We start from the raw sequence: 20763 nt of genomic DNA on the forward strand, positions 1-20763 counted from the left end.
AATACCTGAGGATTTCAATCAGATCATCTCAGCGCGGATGGAGACGGACGGAGCTGGTCGTCAGGGTGGAACTACAAACAACTAACCAACCAAGTGAAAAGTAACGTGCTGTGACACTGAGTGGGGGGTGGATGGGTGGATGGGTGGGGGTCCTCTGGGTTTAGCCTGTTGGTTATAGCTGCAAGTTTTTTTTTTGTATTTTTTTTTTTTTTTTTTTAAAGGGGCCTCTTGATTGTTCAGGGGTCATGTTCATTTTTTAAATTGTCTGTGGTGGCCATAATATAATTTTGGATAGGGGGGGGGGGGGGAAGAGGGAGTAACAAGTTAAGATCCAGTCACCAGTGTCTCCATGGAAACATCTGGATCAACGACGGACGCTGAAGAGTCAGATCTTTCCAATGAGCTGCATGACAGCAATGGTGGTGCTTTGGCCAAAGATGAAGGCTCCACAGATCAGGGTCACTACTCCCCAAACTGTGAGGACGACTCTGAGGAGAAGAAAGCAGAATAGAAAGATTTCCTATTTTTAGTCTGCTATTTATTTATTTTTATATTTTTATTTATATATATATATATATATATATATATATATATATATATATATATATATATATATATATATATATATATATATATATATATATATATATATATATATATATATATATATATATTTTTATATATATTTTTTTTTTGTGATCAAGTTTTTATTATTTCAACCCACATTAAATCATATTCACAGCTACATAATTGACATACATACACCACCTTATATCGTACATGTAACACCGTACATCGTACATACATAAGATGTGTACATCATGAGCTATTGTCCCACCCTTATCCCACCCATACCATCCTTACCCCTCTGGCTTATTTCCCTCCCCTTGCTGGATTCAGTCAATATCTGAACAAAAAGGGGGAAGTACATAACATACAGTACAGTTCAATTAATTAACACACGAGTGCCGAGTCCCCTTGTCCCTCTCATCTTCTACTAACAAATGTCCAAAGAGTACACCAGTAATAATAGAAAAATAATTTTAAAAAATTAAAAAAAAAAAAAAAAAAGTTGACACTGCCAGTAGTATCTTCCCAAATATTCAACATACATACCAAACATACCATACAAGTACCCCTCAACTCACACAAATCCATATGCACAAATTTACCCAAACATCTTCATACACATTTATAGTTCATACATACTGTATATGGAGGACTGAGCCTTATCGACTAACCAGTTTCATCTGTGTAACTTAAGTCTAATCTTCTCCAATGCCTTAAGACAGGACCTAGTCTGCTATTTTTATTGTTTTATTTTGTAGGCCCACACTACTCTACTGTAGTCTAACATCACCCATATGTACATTCACATTTTCCTCACCTGGTCTTACAAGACACCGGCTCAGACTGCATGGCAAAGATCAAACACAGTCCTGTCCACATACAAAACACAGGGTTAAAAGGTTGTAACACATTTGACAAGATTATGAATGTGTGACTGCGGCGGCGGCGTTACCTGGGAAGATGAAGATGAAGAAGGCGCTGATGCCTCCGATGACACTGATGACCTTGCTGATGTCTGGCACAAAGACGGCAATGAGAAGTGTCACCGTGATCCACAGGATTGTCAAAGCGTAGCGGCTGCGGCTTTCAAACTCCTGTGTCACTATGCCGTAACGCCTCCGCCGCCAGCCCAGCAGGGGGTCCTGGATCACTGATCTGACGTACAGAAATAAAAGAGTCTAATCTTCTTTCATGTTCACTGGGAACATTACCTGCATTCAGATCAGGTAAAATTACATTTATGTTAAAATATTTGAGATAAATGTATATTTAAAGGCTCTGTAAAGAATCATGACTGCCACCAGACCAAAATAAACTAATTGAAACTGATTAAAAAAAAACATATAAAGCTCTGTAGCAATCAGTTATTAATTAAAAAGAAGAAAACCCAGTTCCAGCCTTGGATTTATCCATCAGGACGACAGAAACACAGAAACAAATGACAGCTGGTGAAATCTTTAAAGATTTTATGGGATGTGTTCATGGTCCCAGGGGCAGTCCACCTGCGCTCTAATCTTATCTCTTTGTTGGAGGACATTTCAGATGAAAAATGTGGGTTTTTCCAATAGGGGAAACCGTTAAAGGTCACTTTTATCTAAACTGTCTAAATATAGGGCGGATTGAAGTTTTCTCTGCACAGGACGTCATGACCTCACTAAAGCTTTACTTACAACACATTTTTTTTATGTTTTTGTGTAAAATCTTTACAAATCTTTAAAAAAATTTACAGAACCTTTAACCTTCCAGATAACCTTGGATAGTTTAACTGAGTTGATGATTTAATTTAACGGAGGTGGTGATTTAATTAAAGCAGAAGTAAGTGATATATTTGTGTTAATATAAGTCTTAAATAGTTATATCTTCCGACAGCAATCACTTACATGGAGTGTTTGGACTGAAACACGGGTCTCTCAGTCCCTCTGCTCTGCTCTGAGCCGAGGAGAAAACATTTATCGTATCCTACAGTTTTTATCCAATGAGGAGAGAGAACGGCATGCAGGGCTGTGTGTGCAGCCAAGGGACGCCGTGAATGTGGTGACGTAGGGACGAGGACTGTTATGGTGCGTTCAAGGAAACTCGTAACTTGTGTTTTTCCGACCTGTGAACTCGTACCAGTTCGATCTGGTACGAGTTCACGGGTCGGAAGTTACGAGTGGCCGTTATAGTGACTTTCACAGGTAAAACAGGTCGGAAAAACACGAGTGGGTTGCCTGGAACGCTACAAAGTCGTAAGTTGTGACTTGAAGATGTAATTTACGGCAGAGACGCCTAGAAGGATTTTGTTTACGGTTTCAAAAGCCTGCCTGGAACGCAGCATTAGCCAAAACGACCGGATTGCTTACTTCTGCTTTAATTAAGCTTAATGAGTGTTTTTACAGCCAGGTGCTCTAACATCAGTACGGTGTGCCTGACCTGCCGAGCAGCAGGATGATGGGATAGATGGTGATGATGGAGACTCCGAACAGCAGCCTGGCGATGAGCATCAGAATGTCATCGCCGGTGTACGACATCAAAATGTCAGCCTTGACGTTCTTCCCAAATGTCAAGTACCCATAAACCCCTGCAACATGAGGAAGAAGAGTTATACTTCCTGTAGAAACGATTGACTGTCAGTATTTGAACATAAATGATAAATAAGATATTTCCGTTTGCCCACTGATGATTCAGCACAAATGCAATGCGATGTGTTGATAGTAAATGTTATTGTGTTGTGCATACAGCTGCGTCCGGCCCACAGTAGCTATGAGCCACAGCCAGATCCAAAATACAGAGGGGAAGCATGTTCAAACACAAATAAATGAGATCAGCTGTTTGGCATGGGGTTAATAAGAAATAAACATCTTTGAATTTGAGTTTTGTCAAATCGTTTCATGATGGTACAAAGAAAATCAACTTTCACTTTTACCTTCACACAGCTTCACTCTGCTCACATCTGTATTCTCCAACATATTTCTGAATCTGTTCATCTCAATGACCAGAAGAAGGAAAACCAGTCCTCAGCTGTTCGACTAAAACTCTTTGGCTTCAACATAAACTCAATAAAATATCAGATTCAGAGCCAAACCTAAGATTGATGCAGATAAACCTCTTTCATTTGCGCTTTGAGAGAAGTAATGGTTTAAAATATCTTGTCGAAAGCTTTCCTTTTAAAAATCACACCACAAATTATTCTGCCAATAATCCACAATATCCACCTCCTCTCAGGCTGCGCTTTACTCGGTATGAACACATCTTCATTCCTCTATCATCTGACTTTTTAATTAGACAACTCCACAGTCAAGATAATGACTGTCTCTTTAATTACCAGTAAAAGAGCAAATTTATGAACCTGCAGAAAACAGCTCTATTCTATAGAGTCTGAAGCTCTGGCTCTGAATTCAACACAAATCTCAAAGTGTCACCACCTCTGAAGCAGCAGCTTGTCACTTTACCTTGGACTGACTGACTGACTGGTGGGTTTCTGTTATTGATGTTATTAAGACTACAGTCTAGACATGCTCTATTTATAAAGTGCCTTGCGATAACTCATGTTGTGATTTACAGCTATACAAGTAAATAAATCAATAAATATTGACTTGACTGACCACGTTGCATTGTAGCAAAACCTCCAGGACTCTGTTGAGTCTGTTTCCCAAAGTTGACCCGACCAACTTTGAGCGCATTCAGAGTTCTTAATCACAAGAACAAACAGGATCAGGATATAAAGCTGATCACTCAGTGGGAATAATATATTTGTGTTCGGTGGTCTAAAGGGAGTATGGAAAAGCGATGGTGCATTAATATTAAAGGGCGGAAAAACATCCTGGTTGTCAAGAATCCTGCTGGGAATGCAAGAAATTACCATTCAAGTACAAATCTCTTTATACATTATGCGCTCAGCATGTTAACCTGTAATCCCACGGTTTGTTTGAGGAATCTATGAATGTGTAAAATTATTATTTAAAGCCTCATGATACTGGAAAACCAGAGTCAAATCCAATGACAGCTGATATCTCCTTTCCTGTCACATTTCCTAATGTTTCTTCTGATGCTATAATATTGCACAGAAATCGTGTGGAGAGAGATATAGACATGCAGAGACTTAAGAAGTGTAATTCAGTAATAGGTACAGACACACACATTATGTTCTGTAAATCTGTTGTATAAAACTTTTGGACTGAAATGAAGGATACATTTAATAATTCTGGCAGCTAAAGTGGACAGTGCAAGGAATACAGACAATGCTATACTGTATATAGCAATTCTCAAATTCTGTCCTCAGCCCTATCGTGGATGCTGTTGTCATGACTACACAAAGAGATTTGTTAGGATATAACAGCAACCTGTCCTGGGGAACGTCCTGTACCTTTATAAACTGGACTTCATTCTATCAAATTTACAATATCCTAACTAAGACATTTGACAGCCTGGCAGTGTGGATGATTTCCTCTTTGACACCTGCTGTTTATCCATGGCTGTTAAGTTAAAGGGATATTTCAACATTTTGGCAAATTGGCCCATTGCCATAATCCCTATAGTCATAGCAGTAGGTTCGTTACCTTTAATTACCGGTGCAAGCTATTTTTAGAACGGCGGAGCAGAGCCGTGAGCTGCTCAGAGCTACGCTACAGAGGCTAATGGGATTTCTTGGTTTCATCAAACTTATCAAATACACAATCCAACAACTCCAAAACGCTGTTGTGACCTGCACATTCACCACGCTATTAGATGATAACGAAACGTTACCAGACAGAGTTGTTTTCGAGGCAAATTCAGAGACTGCTTGCTGAAAAACTGCCCCCGAGGGAACACGCATCAGCTGTTTTGCATGAATTTACCTCGAAAACAACTCTGTCTTGTAACGTTCCGTTATTATCTCATAGCGTGGTGAATGTGCAGGTCACAACTTGTCCACCAGAGCGTTTTGGAGTTGTTGGATTGTGTATTTGATAAGTTTGATGAGGGAAACCAAGAAATCCCAAGAGCCTAGCTCTGAGCAGCTCGCGGCTCTGCTCCGCCGTTCTAAAAACAGCTTGCACCAACAATTAAAGGCAACAAACCTACTGCTATGACTATATAGGGATTATGGCAATGGGCCAGTTTGCCAAAATGTTGACCTATCCCTTTAAACATGTGAGATAATATGGTTCTGTGCATGATTATAATTGCAGCATGATACTGTGGTTAGCAGAAAAGTAAGAGAGAGGATTAACTAAAATCCTTTCCCACCTGTGAGGGAGTAAATGACGAGACAGAAGATCATGGAAACCACAGAGATGAAGACCCAGTGGGAGAGCCGCTGGTTGGCCATGCTGCTGTAGATGGCGATGGACGCCTCATGGCACTGCAACACACACAGAGAAGAAAACAAAAAAAGTAGAGCGCACAGCTGCAACCAAGGACTGAGAAAAGGTCGGTTTTGAAATCACCACAGCAACTCCTTTTAATGCGCCGGTTCCTCCTCCTCCTCCTGTCGAGTGTAACATTAACTGCTGGTGGGAGTGAAAAGCAAATTCAGACCAACTATAGATGCACTGACAAATGAAGTAGGACATCAGACAGGGACCAGTTGTTGGTGTGTCTCTCTCCTCCAGCCACAACATTGGATTTTTCTCATCTGTGTAAAGCTCACGGGGGAAAGTGAAGATCTAAAGGTCTTATTATCTCTGATCTCTGTCGGTGATGAACCGAGATGAGATAGGGAATTAAATGAAAGCAAAGGAGTTAACCCATCGCAGAGGTCAGGATCCAGACTCTTGTCCCCACTTGATCCCAGCTGCCATCGCCCTGTTTTAAATCTGGCTTCATCTCTGCTGCCTCGGCCTCATCCACTGCTCTCAGGATCTCATCAAGTCGCTTTTCAAACCTTTGCACTGCAATCACTCACCCTGAGGGAGCACGTCTCTCCGTGTGTGTGTTTGTGTGTGAAAGGACATGTATCAATCCTTTCACACTTTCCTCTCCTTTTATTAGATTTTGCCAGCATCCGTCAGAGGTTACCTTGGCAACTCTGGAAGTTACACATCAGTCGGCCTTGCTTTAGATTGACAGACTGATCATTTTCCCGCACTCTAACCTGCTATTAAATATGAAAAGCTCACGCTGCCGAGCTCCTGTGGAGCACAGTGGCGCGGTGACCTTTACACAACTCTTAAACACACTCTCCGGAGAAAGCTCATGTCCTAAAGATTACTGAAAACACCCACACTGCATCACATCTACTTCATTACAGATATATGCTGAAGAATGAGATGGACTATTTAGTGGGGTTGTGCCATGTGGAAGAATTTGATTTAATTTGCACAGATTTGGAGATACCTGAGATTTCTGCCTCTGGTGCAGTGAGCTAAATGGGATTTCATTTGTGGTGCTCATAGCGTTACAAAATTGCATTTTAAAAAATTCAAGAGCAGTTTGTGACTCTGAGTGATCCACTGATGGCGCCGCAACCACTTCTCAAAAGGGGTAATTTCCTCTGAAGGAAGTAGTTTCACTGGAAACTTTTTTAAAATGACGTCCAGACGGCCCATTTAAATTAATATCTGACAATTTCATGAAGCTAAGTACAAAGTGGGGAGTGAGAAAATATGTTTTTTCTGTAATTATAGTGAACTGACCCTGCTTGGATTGTGAAGTTCACAAGTGTACGTACAACACAAACCCTCCCACTGTCTCTGACCTGCAGCTTTACTTCACCATGGCTACACATTTTAACACAAGTCAACTCAAACTGTTGCACTCACTTGGAAACCGAAGCAGATGGTCGGGATGACGCTGAACATGGAGGCCCAGGAGCTGACCCTGCACCGAGAGGAGGAGGAGACACACACACACACACACACACACAGGACAGTCATTTTCTCAAGTTCACAAATGACACGTACAAGATGGAAAAAGAAGAAATAAGCTATTATTAGGGCGTCATTCATAATGCCATGGCATTTAGAGACGCTTTTGCCATAACGTTCATCCGTCAGTCACTGGCACACGGCCGACGAGGGGTAAAGCCAGCGAGGCAGACGGTGTCGAAACAGTGACACAGGGTTCAAGGAGAGGGAGGGAGCAGAACAGGGTGATCTACTTTGTCTGTCCTGGATTCACAGCAGATATATGGATAAGACTGGAGCCAGCCATATTTCCTGGAGCAACCCAGTAACAGGCTGGACTGGCTCTGTTGATGAAGTATATTTATGACACAGAAAAGACAAAGTAGAAGACTGAAGCAGAAAACTTTACTTTACAAAAAGATCCGCTGTCAAACATCTTGTTGTAATCATTTGTTCGTCTTCCTTCACTTTGAATGAAATATCTGAAGTGTGAAGACGGATTATACACCTTGGATCAGTCAGGCAGACGACAGTAAACACAGACTGCTGAGCATATATGCGCACAGTAAAATCGATTCAGAGACAGCACACATTTAAAATACATAAAAGTCAAAAGAAAATATCTTTGTGCAAGATAAAAACAGAGTCAGAGAAAAAATTACAGTCAAAGCAAAAACAAACAAGTAAATACCGACAATCACATTTTGGTTGAGGATTGAATTTAGTTGTTTGTCGACTTTAGGTAAATTGATTACTTTCTCAAAATCACATTTTGACAGCCAAACAGCGCAAGCAAACACAGAAGATATCCAGCTGGCAATAATGCATAAGAGAAAAACAAAATCTGACTGACTGTATTTTTCTGTTTCTTTTCTGCCACGTCAATAAACTCAGACCAACGTAATAAAAACAGTTCTTCTTCTCCCATTTAACTGCAGCCAATAGGACTGCTGACTGACTCATGTGACTTTGGTGGTCATCTCTAGTAAAGCTCACAGGCTCATAACTCACAGGCGGCCATCTTGTGTCAGTCCACTCGCTCCGGCTGCAGTAAGGTGGATGATCCAGTCATCTGCACTCAAACTACTCATAACTGCATTTCTGATGTTTATAACAAACCAAACCGTTTGAAAATCGGTCCAAAATTGTATGACTACTTCAAATCTTTTCTAACTTTTAACATTAGTATGTTATTCAAAGTCAGCGACTTGCACAGACAAACAAGCTTCTTAGGAAGATGATTCTCTGGTTTATTAAGGAAAAAACCTGCATGTCTCTAAGTCAAATTGGTGCAGAGTAATAATTCTCTAAAGACAACATGATATTTGGAAACGTATCCACTCCCATGGACTTAAAAATAAACTATAATGACAATAATGCTATCCTAAAGACAACAGAGAGGAGCCCTACAACATCAGGACCAAAACCCCTCCTTTGTCTCACAGACACACACATATGTACGTACCCACTGCTGTAGAGAGGGGCGACTTGAACCAGAACAGACGGCATGGTGTGGTATTTGATGATGATGGCTACAGTCAGGTAGGTGGCAGCCAGAGTCCCCAGGACGCTGTGGGACGACAGAGACACCGACTGCTTCAGACAGACTCTGGGACATTAAGGTTGCAGTGAAAAGGACGAGCGGATTACTAAAAATTAACCTCAGGAATAGGGGTGGGCGATATGGCGATATTAGATCGTGAAGGATTAGAGCGTATAGACGATCTGCCAAAGTGCAGAGATCGTAGGATCGTCTGGGGCACATTCTATAAATTGCAGTTCTATGCTGCAAAGCGCAAACAAAGGACATTTGCAAAGTTTGCTAAAAGAGATAACAACAGTTACTTTATTTGACCCTTTTCAATCAGCTATTTAGTGTTTTGATACACTTAAAATCCTGTTAAAATGACTGTGTTGAATAAAACAAACAGTAATGTCTTCATTGATATTTTACTTTCATGTTTATTGAAAGCTACCCTGTTTACGTTGTTTGCACGTTGGCAAAACTGCAACTATTTAGATTAAAATCTGTTCAGAAAGGTTCTTTGGCCTAAATTGTCTATTTTTCCTTTTTTCGATTTAAGATCGTGATGAAATCGAAATCGTGACTTCATTTAAAAAAAATCGTGATATGATATTTTTGCCATATCGCCCACCCCTACTCAGGAATGAGGTTGTGTTTCTTGTATGAATGGTGCAATAAAAACTGAGCATTTTGCTACCTGCGGTTAAAGTTTTACTAGCACAAAGGGGAAAAAGGTGAAGTCTGTCCTGAGGGTGGTGTTGGGGTCAGTATCACTCTACGTATAGGAAGTTGTAGTTATCTTGGGAAATCTGATGGTAATCTGCCAGTAATGAGGTGTCTGGGGTGAATATTTGACATTTTGGGATATAGGAAGGAGAATTCAAATGGAAAAAGGGTTCATTTTCTGTGGAGCATAAATATTCTCATTAAATCTGGCAGTGATCTGCGCACTGACTGGATTTTTAAAAACTGATGGTGGCGCCAGAGTAAAAATAAGTCAGCAAACTTGCCAGATGATTTTCATATTGTCCTGGTGTAGACCCACTAAACACAGAAGTAACGTACATCTAGGGCCTATATGATAAACATGTGAGAGAGATGGTGTGAGCACAGTGTGGCTGCTGCTCCTGACCTGATGTATTTCTGAATGCTGATCTCTTTGGGGATGGACAGCGGCAGGATGAGGACGACGCAGAGCAGCACCAGAGCAAAGCGCTGGTCTGTGTAGAAGTGATACGGCATCTCCGAGTCCGGCAAACCAGTTACCAGCTCGTACAGGGAGCCGCACACTGAAAGACACACAAACAGCAGAGTCGCATAAGAACACACATATGACACGACATGCGAGCAAATGTAAAATTATCAGAGCTTCAATTGCGAAATGCACCAAAGATGACACATTTGATACTGTCATTTAATTCATTTTTAACTTATATAAATTGTTTTGTTGAATATGAGCATATTAATGGAAGTTGCTTATTTATACATTTTCTATAGACATGTGAACGCACACTGCCATCCTAACTCTCAGTCCACAACCTCACTGTGTTATGAAGTAATAAAAACCAATGCCGCTGTCCGTGGTGCTGAAGTAACAGACGGATTTACACAAACTCCTCAAACATCAAGTTCTCTCAGGTCACTTTAAGTGACATATTGTCGTGATGTTAAGAGCGACCTTGGTTTCCTGAAGAAGTAATGTAGTGAATGTTAGAGCTGAATGTTGTTAAGTGACATTTGATTTCCGCCACTATGGCAACAAAGTGTGCGGCTGTCCCTTCAACAGCTGCTGCTTTAAGCCTCTAATAACATGAAGCCAGAGAACAGAACAGCCTCTCTGTAGAGACGACATAACCTGGACTATCGAGTTACATTCAACCCAATAAGATTCAACAAACCACAAAATGCAATTTTACCATCGGAGGAAAAAAAGCCAAGCCAAGGTCACAGAGGAGACTTCCACACCAACATTAAAGGGGACACATTATGGAAATATCACTTTTTGAAGGCTCTTTTATTTGGGCGTTTGACTTGCCTTCTGGCCCCCAAAATGTGAGAATTGACAAAACAATCTGTAATATGCAGGCTCCCTGGGTTGAAATCCACATGGTTTTACGAGCTGTTCCCTCAGTTGACATACAATGATGTAATCAGTTTTTGAATTTGCATAATACCACCCCTACCTGTGAATACTGGGGTGAGCAGTGGTTGATTGGCATTTAAAGGGACAGGCACTGAAACCAGCTGTTCTGAACAGGGCTGTTTTGAGCGGATGAAAAGAGCTGTGATGTTTGATCCTTGGGGTATTTTGACCAAAGCATGTCACAGACATGTCTTTAACTCTTTCGCGACCACACTAATTGCTCAGCACATCCTCTCCGGGCCACATGTTCTTGGCTATTTGTTTACCTTTTTCTCACGTCGAAACGAACTCTGTACAGCACCTAGAAACAAACGGTTTTCACGTGTTGAAGAGTGACTTTCCAACGTGCTCCTCGTTCGTGAGTAAGAAGTAGAAGAAGAGAGCTGGGTTTCTCCAAAAACGGAGCTCCCGCTCTAGTTTCAGAGAAAAACACACTATTGTGTCAAGTGGCAATCGGCTCATTTTACCGCTACTCTGCAGTGTGGCGTCTCCCAAATCATTTCTACGGCTAAATAAATATATTTGTAGGCAAATCTGGGTGATGTGGCAGCGTGGGGAGCAGCGGTGCAGCGGTGTGGGTCTCTGGCTGCAGCGGAGCAGCTCCGTGACACTGCTGTGTGACTGGCCGGCAGTGGGTGCTTCGGGGCGGGGGCGGCCGGTCACAGCACCCGCTGCACAGCGCCTGCTGCACAGCGCCCGCTCCGCTGCACGGTGAAAACAGCAGTGATAACGGGCTTTCAGATCCGAGTCTCCAAACCAGAAACGTTTGTAACAGCACCGGAAAAAGTCGCCAGATTTGTCGCCAGTCGCTTTTGTCAAAAAAGAAATTCGCCAAGAGGGTTTGGAAAGTCGCCAGATTTAGCGAGCAAGTCGCAACACTGTAGCCGACAGCCGCACAGCACGCACGCTGTCCCCAGAGCAGCATTCAAGGAGACCGATTACTCAAACAAAACCCAGATTACACAGTTTATAAAAAACATTATGTTTTGATTGTAGTTTAAAACAGTTTTACATATCAGAGGACTACCATATTCACACACAGGGTACCTGAGAGTGTCTATTATCGTAATCTGTAAAAAAAAAAAAACGGTTTTGACGAGCTAACTCGTCAATGGTCGTGAACATTCGGCAGGCTGTGACGAGTTAACTCGTCAATGGTCGCGAAAGAGTTAAGACACCTGGGAACTATTTTAATTTGTGAAAAAGAGGCATTATATGTGTCCTTTAAGATTGACTGGATTTAGATTCACAGAGAAACAGCCACAGTTTCCACTGCAGGTGAGTTATTTATTACAAATACAAAGACTCACACTTCTCCAGCTGATCATCCACTATGACCAGAAAGGCCACGGAGATCATGAAGAGGTTGAAGACAAAGCAGATCTCACAGAGCTGACCGATGGCCGGCCCGCACACCTCTTTCACCACCGCCTGGTAGGTGCACTGGCCGCTGATGGATGACGAGTATCCCAGGATGATCAGACCGCTGATCAGGAACACAAGGGAGACCTGAGTGGATGAAGGGAAACACAATGAAATCCAAATTAAATAACACAGCTGTGTCTTCCTATTTTATCGTAACATCGTATGATTTTACCCAATTTGCTGAATTATCTAATGTAATTGTTCTGGGAATTAACGTTTTATTTTTGAACATATATTTTGGATGTATTGTGGTTAAATTATATGATGCAGATCTGCGTGCAGCATGGTGGGAGATGTGGGAAACATCAGTGCAGCCTCTGACCTCCCGTTCAGCTCGGCCATGTTGCAGCGTTTTTGTTGGTTAAAAGTGAAAATAAAATTAGCTGAAATTAGGTCAACAGTGTCTGTGAATGAGAGACTGTGATTTGGACAGTTACCAATTCATCCTGATGACTTAAACTCGACTGTAAAAGCCAGCCTGTTGGCATGCTAACATTTACTGACTAGCATAACAACAAAGCGAAGTTCAGCTGGCGTGAATCTACTGTAGTATTAGAGAAAAATCAAACCTTTAACCTGATGGTGGCATCAGATGAAAAGTAAAGAGTTTGTGCTTATCAATCCAATAGTTGTTAATACTTAAACTGGACTGAACAAGGGTGACATTAGCTGAGGTAGCATGATAATCATTTCACTTTTACCTTACATTTATCAGGTCAGAGCTCTTCAGACGACATTCAACATTTCAACAACTTTGTCGTAACTTGTCCTATTATTTTTTCGAAAGTATTGTTTTTGCATGAACACACAAATGACCATATAGCCCGACCACTGGATGGTGATTAAAATACACATTTTAAATCCTAGCTACTGGTGGCTTTGTTTGTTAGGAAACATCAAAGTTTCACATTTTTCTGTACATCTCCACCTGCCACTGTCTGATCTGTTTTTCACATCTTTTTTTTCTTTCTTGGTTATCCCTCATTTCCTTACTCCCTATTTAAAATTTCTGGCATCCAGCTTTGATTAATAACACAAGTGACACGAAAACGATTATTGGACGCCTGGATGGATGAGTCATTTCGTCGCTATAAAGCAGTTTGACAAGTCTATTTAATGAAAAGCGCCGTTGTGAACGAACCTGATGAGAGTGAAAAATGACACAGAGGAAAACAAGGCAGGAGTAAGACAGAGCCTCCTTTCAAAGTTTCCCTCGAGGAACATAAAATCAAAAAGCGGATTTTTCTTTTCTTTTTTTCTTTTGAAAGTGTTCCTCTGGGTTGCAGAGGACTGGGATAAAAACATGAACAGACAAGAATAACTTTGGCAAATGATCCTGTTTTGTCTTGTATTTCCCATTGTAGCACCAAACGGGATGAGGATGACCATCTGAACTTTCCAGTTGAAACTTTCAAACACTTTCACCCTTTTCTGTGAGATGTGTGCTGCCGAGCACTAATCTTCACAGGCCGAGAGGTTAGCTCCGCTCCCTGCTGGGTGTCAGGACATGTCAGAGACTTCTGCTGATAAGCAGCAGTGACTTACTGCCCTCTAATGAAAGGAATAGAAGATAAAGGGTTTCTTCAATGGCAATAAGAAATCCAGCTAACACAACCTAAAGCAGAGAGAGGGGAGAAACTGTAGAAAGGAAGCGTCCTTCAGGGTCATAGTTCCCTGATGAACAGGTGTAAGGTCAAAGTCTGGAGTTAGTCGACAGGGACATGGAAATGAGCCTAATTATTCAAATTAGGTCTAAAAATGAAATGAGAGGGAAAACACTTGGACAGACTTTGGGAAAAGAGCACAAACACACAGAAAGTCAAAAGTTACTGTCCAGTGTCCACTCAGGGATTTAAGATCACTGCAGTGTAATGCAGATATTTAGACTAATTGGGATGCAAAGAAAAAATAAATTCAGATTCAAGCCATTGGCCTCATTTAACACCAATTACACCGTCCAGAAGAAAAGTGCACAGCAAGTTTTACCGACGCCAGCTGAGATGCTCTGGCACTGCTACTGATATTGATTAGCTAAATGTATAAATTAAAACTACAAATAAAAGATGAGCAGTGCAGGATATCAAGAGTCATCATGTTGCCTCCGTCTGCGTGATGGAGGGTCTGAGAGCAAACCAGCCAGGACTGTGTTTTCTCCGTTTTTCAATTTGCAACAAGATTTTATATTTTTCATTTAATTATTAAAATACAAAGAGCAAAACTTCCAGTTCCAATGTTACGCATCAGAACTCAAAAGCATTACATTTACAAAACGGACACAAAACAGAGCCAGGAAGAGATTCTTAATAATCGTTAGAAAATAAAACATGCATAATTATATTCGCAGTCACACAGAGTTTATCTGCGATGTAAAAGTAGTGGCTCTTGAAAACTCTGCAGCTCTGCACAGGTGTTTAGCCTCTGTTAGCTCGCTGCACATGGGTTCAGTCTGCTGACAACAGCCTCTGTCACATTTGTCAGGTTGGCAGAAACACAACGCTAATTGAAAGATAATGTTGCTACATCTGATTAGGCAACAATTCAATAACGGGTTAGCCATGTTAACAATTAAGCTTGTGATATACAGTGTGTGCTGGTGGGCTGTTCATCTGTTGGCTGCTTCCATTTTTGTCTACCCTCTAGTGGGCAGTAAGTAAAATTCAATCCATGCAGCTTTTAAAAAACTGATCAATGCATTAGAAAAAAGCTATTTTTTCTCCAAGACAAGAAAATGCATCTGTTTAAATTTTACATCTGTCTTTAAATATTAATGCAGAAAATCCATATGGATTAGAGAAAACAGTCCCACTGGTCTTTTTTCCGACATGGACAATGCACTTTCAAACATAAAGCCAAATTTTGTCAAGAATTTGCAGAACAAGTGGAGCAAAGAGATCTGAACACAGTGCAGACTAGTGGGAATATAACAGAGGACAAATATATCTGACTTATTCTGACATATGGGTATGGGTTGTTGATCCAAAAAGAGAAAAACTGAAGGTTAGAAAAGAGGACAGCCTGGGGCACCAAGAGAATAGATTTACGAATATTTTCAATCTAACTTTTGTGTGGTAACATTTTCTTAAAAAAAGTAGTTACCCAACAATGCATGGCTTGTTTTAACAGATTCCCCAGCAGAACTGCTTCTCACCCACATGGCTAACCGGGAAAAAAAGACTGATGCTGGGATTTATGGGACTTTATGAGCTTTTAACACATGACTACAACAGGGATGACTCAATCAAGTCAATTTCCAAGGGTCAAGGTGATGTGATGAGCGACTGAGGGAGGTCATAGAGCCACATCAAGCAGAAGTGAGAGGACTGACTGGGTCAAGTGTTCAATAAAAAAATATATAGCTTACAATACAGCAGCGGTGTGAGTGACAGAGAAGGAGAAAAGTCAGAGTGATAAGGATGAAGTGAATCTAAAATGTGCTCAGGCCAGGTCCAACATGGCCTCTCCTCTCCTGTCAGGTGGAACAGATCACAATCTCCTTAATTGATCTCAGTGGACCTCGGGCCTTCAATAGATAAGATGCATCACTCCAACTTCCAATAAATATAAATAAATACTTATGAGAAATAACCTCTAAAAAAAAAAAAAAGTAGTATCTTTCCCAGAGCTCATCCATAATAACTCCTCACAGACAGTAGTAGATGCATCCTGTGTTAACTTAATCTGAGATGTATAATCAAAGAAAGCCCACCAGCTCCACGGTGACTGCGCTGTGGATGCCCCCGGCTCTCTCGAAGGCCCAGGGGAAGTTGAGCAGTCCGGCGCCCAGAGCGGACTTGAGCATGATGAAGATGGCCCCCATGGAGCCGAGGCGAGGGGCGGCGGCGGCCACGTCCAGCGGGGGCTTGGCTGAGGCTGAAGCCAGTAGGCTGATGCTCTCTCTGGCTAACTCCTCCATGCTGCACGACACCACACAACACACACACTCGCCACGCACACACACACACCGGCGGCTCCCAACTGCTCCCCGGGGGCAAGGTGGTGCTGCTGCTGCGATTTGTGTGGGCCGCACGGGGGTTGGCTGCTGCCTTCAGGTGCTGCTCGGAAAGGAAAAAAAAAAAAGAAAGAAAGAAAGAAAGAAAAAAACTAAAGTGAATTCCTCAGGGAGGGAGCTTGCTGACAAAACCACAGACTTGACAGTGGATCTTTGTAATGAACACAGAGGTGAGTAAGAGTTTAACTGCTGCAGTAAAATGCAATGGAGCAATGCAGTTTCATAAAAAGAAAAATAGATGCTGTTTTAGGACATCTTTAAAGACAAGTGTGATCTCAATGCAGATGAAAACTAGGCATTAAGAAAAGTGACAGACAACAACAAAAATGAATAAAAGTACTTTGTCATCACTAAATATCACAGCAATATTGTAAATTTAAAAGAACCGTTTACCTTACATCATAATCTTGTAGCCTAGTTGTAATATTTCCTAACAGCCCTTGAAGGCCACATCATTGGAAGTAGCTCCTCATGTTGAAAAAAATGATTTGCCTTTTTTTTTTTTAAGTTTGACAAGCCACCAACCTGAATTAGCCTATGTGACCACTATAATTTATAATATTTTTTATATAATTTATAAGAATTTAAATACTCAGTTGTCATGTTTTTCCAAATGTTGGGGTAAATTTAGGTAAAATCTTGGATGTACACTTGTCTATGTCCTCTGATGGTCTTCTCAGTAGCCAGTATGTTGAATTTGGCTTCAAGATTGGAATTTTTCATTAAATTTTTATGTAAAGTTTAAATTCACATGCATGGCTAAGAGAGTTTCTGGGTGTGTTTGTGTGTCATCAAATCTGGTGATGCCAATGTAAGAAGGAAGAAAGAAAAAACAGGGTAAAGGAGGATTTCGGTATAGGGTTACACATCAAGTCACATTCAAGAAAGAGGTGGGGAAAAGAAGGAGAATCTAACAGGAAAGAAAGAGAGGGAGAGAGAGAAAGCGAATGATGAGAATAGGGGGTGGGCGGAGCTCAGTTCAGAGGAGGGCAACAGAGAGAGGTGGAGCAGGGGTAAAGGTCTGTGTGGGGCCAGAATGTCTAGTGCCCGGGCCGTCCAGACCATCACATGCAGGGATGTCAGTGAAAGTCAGTGAAAGTCAGACCAAAGAGAACTGGGCGGGAGGGGGGGGGGGGGGGGGATTAGGCGTCTCAGAGAGTCGTACGTGCAGAAGGTTGTTGTTGTTTTTTTTGCCTTTTTTCTCAAAAAGTTTAGGCTGATTACACTGCAGGCTGTCAAAATGAGGGGTCGAAAGTGTTATGTGCTATATTTGACACAGAGCAGAGTAATGTGGAGTAGGTCAGGTGAGGAAGAGTTTGTGCAATGCTGGTTTCAGACAAGATTTGGCCTCTATTTGTGGTGTTGAGAAGGACAGGAGAGAGGACATGAAGATGATGGAAACTCATCTGCTGCTTGTGCACTTTCTCTTCCAGTCTCCTTTCTAGTCTCCCCTCTACTTTCATCACATCTGGCCTTCGATGATGAATAAGGTTGTTTTGTGTCCAAGACTTGTTGTTCTGGCATTGTTCTCTCGTCTTGCCTCGAAAGAGAAGAAAACATGAAGCAGCCAGAATGAGTGGGCAATTCTGTAAAGTTCGAAAAGTGGCTGCATTAACATGTAAATATCATGCACAGAACTGATATGGTGGTACAAAAGCTAAAAAGAAACAAAAAAAATGCTTTATTTGAGTTCATCCCAAATAAATGCGTAGACATCACCTTACTTCACTTGTGAAATTGGATTTTGACTTTTAATTTCATGGATGAAAATGAAAAAGCTACACAAATCAATTTCCTGCTGTACAGTCACGGGGTAACAAATTGCACCCTGTAGGTTGAAGCCAGCTTTCTGAAGGGAAAGAAAGCCATGGACCGAAGACCGGGTGTCATTTGTTGATTTGCTTTAAATCCTTCTGTATATAATTTACAGGAACATATACTGTATAGAAAATGTAAATTCATTAATAAATATCTTTGAATAGGAGCAAACCACAAACATGCACGGGATAATGGAGAAAAAAGGACCAAGCTTTGATTATCTGCAAGTCACCAGTCTCAAGTCTCGATAATTAAGTCCTAAGTCAAGACTAACAAGTCTTAAAACACATCTCAGTCTGAAAACCTTTGTGTTATTCGATTAAATCCACAGAGATAATTATAATTTTTGGTTATATCAGTCACAATAAACTATCCAAACTATCAGGAGGATTACCATGAGCTGTACAAACAGTCCTACCTACTGTGATGATGGAGATTTTCCCCGTAGCGCCACCATTTTGGTTTTGTGTGTGATTTTTCAACAGCAATTGGACACATGGTAATTTAATTTTCTTATGCAACTGTTCAGGATTAATCTTATCCAGCCACATTACCTGGTTAGTTTGTCTAGAACATTGGTTTATGACCAAAGTAAATGGTTTTCCAGTGAATCTCAGGTGATATTGATGAGTTGATCCACTGATTATATCATAATTTCTGACCTTTGGGCTCGATCATGTCAGTCCAAGTCAAAAGGCTGAAGTTGCGAGTCACTGGTGTTAAAAGAACACACAGGTCACACGTCTGAAGTCGTCCCATTCATGACTTGAGGCTGATTAAAGTCAGGGGGTCATATGAACACAGTGACAGTCACATGACACCTTTTCAGAAAACGTTAGCTCACTTGATGAGGGAGGTTCCTTCCTAACTCCAGGCTGCGACACACTGAAGTCTCGTGGGGACAAAGTGGAGACATGTAGGAGGACTGATGCTGTGAGCTGAACAGGTGAGACAGAAAGGCCTGTAGCTGGCCTTTGATGCTGGCACATGCGAATGGCTAAAGTGCACGGGGAGAGGTACAGGCTGGTAGGACATATGATGATGGGAGGAACTGCTGAATCCGAGGGGTGGGGGTGGGGGTGGGGGGTGAGTGCTCAGCTCAGAGCCACCACGGTGTCTCTTTCAACTGCCTGTCCAGGATGCGAGCAGGCGACCTGATTGGCCCAACCAGGAAGTCCTGGCATCTGGGAACCGTGGAGGGAAAGAGGGCATGTGACCTCCACTCACCACCAGCTTTCCCAAATCTTGTTAGCACAGCTAGCTGGCTCCGGGGTTATTTCCCAGTTTCCCAAGGCTCCGAGGGAGATTAGTTCTCCAGTGGGGCCGTCATCCAACAGGACGGGTGACAGATTCACAGGCTGATCTGGCCTATTAGGCTCGGATAAGGAGCCAAAGCTCAGGCCCCTGAGCACACAGACGCACATCACCTCTGATGAAATCAACCTGCATCACTGAATTCAGCCCATAACCAATACTAAACCCATGAGTGTGATGGAATTAGTCCATTCAATCTATAATTAATTACTCCAAAGGGAGGAATGCAATAATTTCTTCTCAACAACCTGTCAAGGAAACAGAGAACATGTTACAAACCTGCAGAATGAAAAGGACGGAGTAAGCCTTGCGTCAGACGAAACCTCAGCTGATCATTCAGCCTTTGATGCTCGAGTGTTTGTGGCGACTGTAGTAAATTGCTCATGTAGGTTTCCTCTTGTCTTTGAGATGCACTGTTGAGCAACACAATATGAAACACAAAGACAACAAAGACTTGAACCGACGGCTGTTGTGCTGACAAAGCGGTTTCCTGTTATTCCTTGTTTAAACTGGATAAATGAGTGTGCTCAGTCAACATGTACAAGCTGCAGCTCTCCACAGTCCTGTTGGTTTCAACATCCGTCATCTACCCATGATGCTAATGATAATAATTCAGTTTTGGCTGCAAACCTTTTTGCACATTAATGAACGTCTCTCTCTACCTTTTCTCACCACATAACTGTATCTATTGTTGAATAAAGGTCAAAGTGACACTCAAAACTTTTACAGTTTTGTCCATTTTCTATTGTGGATTCTGCAGCTCGTTCCGTTCTCTCAAAGGTCAGTACTGTCAAGACAGTTTGTGGCTGGCCAGGTGAGTGTGCAAAGGTTTAAGTGAGTTTACAGTTCAAGTTCATTTCACTTATGTGAGCAAAACTCAACCAAAGCTACACATAACAATTGTGTTCACAGGCAATAGAGCCGATGTTAAAATAAGGGGATATCAGAGAAATTACCTAAGAGCTGAGGACCACAAGAGGGGCAAACTCTCCCGTCATCTTGGCAAAGAACCAGCAGCTCAAGTCTGGTCATCAATGGCACTGGAAGTCATGTTAGATTTTAGAAATCTGAGATGGAACAAAACCAACCGCATCAATAATAATGCACATAACTAACGTGACACAAAACGACCAAGAATAAAGAAGAGATCACG

General features: G+C 41.6%; 1 protein-coding gene across 1 annotated transcript; it reads right to left on the minus strand.

Moving 5' to 3' along the window:
• Window positions 1-385: 385 nt before the first annotated feature.
• slc38a8a (solute carrier family 38 member 8a) lies at window positions 386-16382 on the minus strand (the record flags this gene model as incomplete). The annotated part of the gene is made up of 10 exons (XM_083973722.1): window positions 386-488; window positions 1388-1439; window positions 1523-1725; window positions 2983-3130; window positions 5779-5893; window positions 7293-7350; window positions 8842-8946; window positions 10034-10190; window positions 12355-12553; window positions 16176-16382. 10 exons carry the CDS (start codon window positions 16380-16382, stop codon window positions 386-388), a joined length of 1347 nt encoding a protein of 448 aa, XP_083829848.1.
• Window positions 16383-20763: the final 4381 nt, after the last annotated feature.

This window comes from Trachurus trachurus (genome assembly GCF_905171665.1).
Source record: "Trachurus trachurus genome assembly, chromosome: 6".
NCBI classification, from domain to species: Eukaryota; Metazoa; Chordata; class Actinopteri; order Carangiformes; family Carangidae; genus Trachurus; species Trachurus trachurus.